This window comes from Perkinsus marinus (assembly GCF_000006405.1).
Source record: "Perkinsus marinus ATCC 50983 genomic scaffold scf_1104296963022, whole genome shotgun sequence".
Taxonomy (NCBI): Eukaryota; Perkinsozoa; order Perkinsida; family Perkinsidae; genus Perkinsus; species Perkinsus marinus.
Genome location: NW_003205205.1, coordinates 1 through 1,225, shown reverse-complemented (window position 1 = coordinate 1,225; position 1,225 = coordinate 1). Strand labels below are relative to the sequence as shown.

The following is a 1,225-nucleotide window of genomic DNA, read 5'->3' as shown; positions in this document are numbered from 1 at the left end:
CTAAGGCATAGCCGTCCCGCTGAGGGAATTGATTGTAATGGAAAAATGTATCGAAGTGAGAAGTTTCCGGGGGTGCAGCCGATAGCATTCGTGTGTTATAAAAACATCACCCTTCATCTCTTGCCAGCAATTGGCTATTCTCAAAATATATGTTCTTTGATGAAGATGATCTCTCTAACCTAAGCCCTAGTAGCCTCACGGTGTATGTCAAGAAAAATGGTTACGAGATGGAAGGTATCAGAATCGAACTTCCTACGACGGCGACCATGCAGGAATTGTTCGATAAAGCACAAGAATGCCTGGGCTTGGACTTGCCGGTCGAACGCGTATTCTTCAGCAACGGGTTCGAAGTATCAGAAATGAGCCATATAGAACAGAATGAGGTGCTCTATGTGAGTACAGGTGGGAATTTCAGATCACCCACACGAAACCCGTTGTCTCGGAATGTGGCCAACTACATACTTGGTGAAACTCGGGGTGAAGGTGGCTACGGCGAAGTCGTGAAGGCTGTTGACTCAACCACGAAAGAGAAGTTCGCTATGAAGTTGGTGAAGAAATCTAGCTTCAGCAGGTTTGGAGACCTACAGCGAGTCTACACTGAGATCGACACGTTGCGAGCTCTTCGTCATCCTAACGTCATCCGCATGGCCGACGTTGTGGATCATCCAGAGTATATCAGCTTCGTGATGGAGCTGGCAAGCGGAGGATAATTGCGACGGTTCGTTGAAAGGCATGGCCCTCTTGATGAGAACAATAGATAACGAACGTGACTCTTCCGATATTGGCATCTCACTCAGTCTCCCGGCGTATATTCAATCAATTAGCAAAAGCAGTTCATTATTGTCATTCGAAACGGGTCGTCCATAGAGACCTCAAGCTGGAGAATATCCTCATGGATGAGCACAACTGCTGCAAGATAGTCGACTTCGGCCTAGCCGTAAGCTTTCAGCCCGAGCCACGCTGATGCAATAGTGGCTCTAGGACTTCGCTGTGATCCCCGATCCACTGTGACAGGTTTCTCGATTCAGCAAGTTCACGGATAGCGGATAGGCAGGTAATCTGTCTATCGGCTATCCGTGAACTTGCTCTACCGGGAGACCTTCACTCTCAAGGTCAAACTTGCTTGTAAGTTACACGCTGTAACACCGTCATTCTTGGTTGCTCACTTGTCAAACTTGTACGGAAAAAGTGTAGTGAGGGTTCTTGCTTCTAGTGAGAATTTGGC

General features: G+C 47.6%; 2 protein-coding genes across 2 annotated transcripts; both read left to right on the top strand.

Moving 5' to 3' along the window:
- Positions 1-149: 149 nt before the first annotated feature.
- Pmar_PMAR028980 (serine/threonine protein kinase, putative) lies at positions 150-710 on the top strand (the record flags this gene model as incomplete). Its single annotated transcript, XM_002771316.1, has 1 exon — positions 150-710. One exon carries the CDS (start codon positions 150-152, stop codon positions 708-710), a length of 561 nt encoding a protein of 186 aa, XP_002771362.1.
- An 87-nt stretch (positions 711-797) lies between these two features.
- On the top strand, positions 798-959 carry Pmar_PMAR028979 (serine/threonine protein kinase, putative; the record flags this gene model as incomplete). The annotated part of the gene is made up of 1 exon (XM_002771315.1): positions 798-959. A coding segment is annotated over one exon (162 nt), but the record flags the coding sequence as incomplete, so codon positions are not given.
- Positions 960-1,225: the final 266 nt, after the last annotated feature.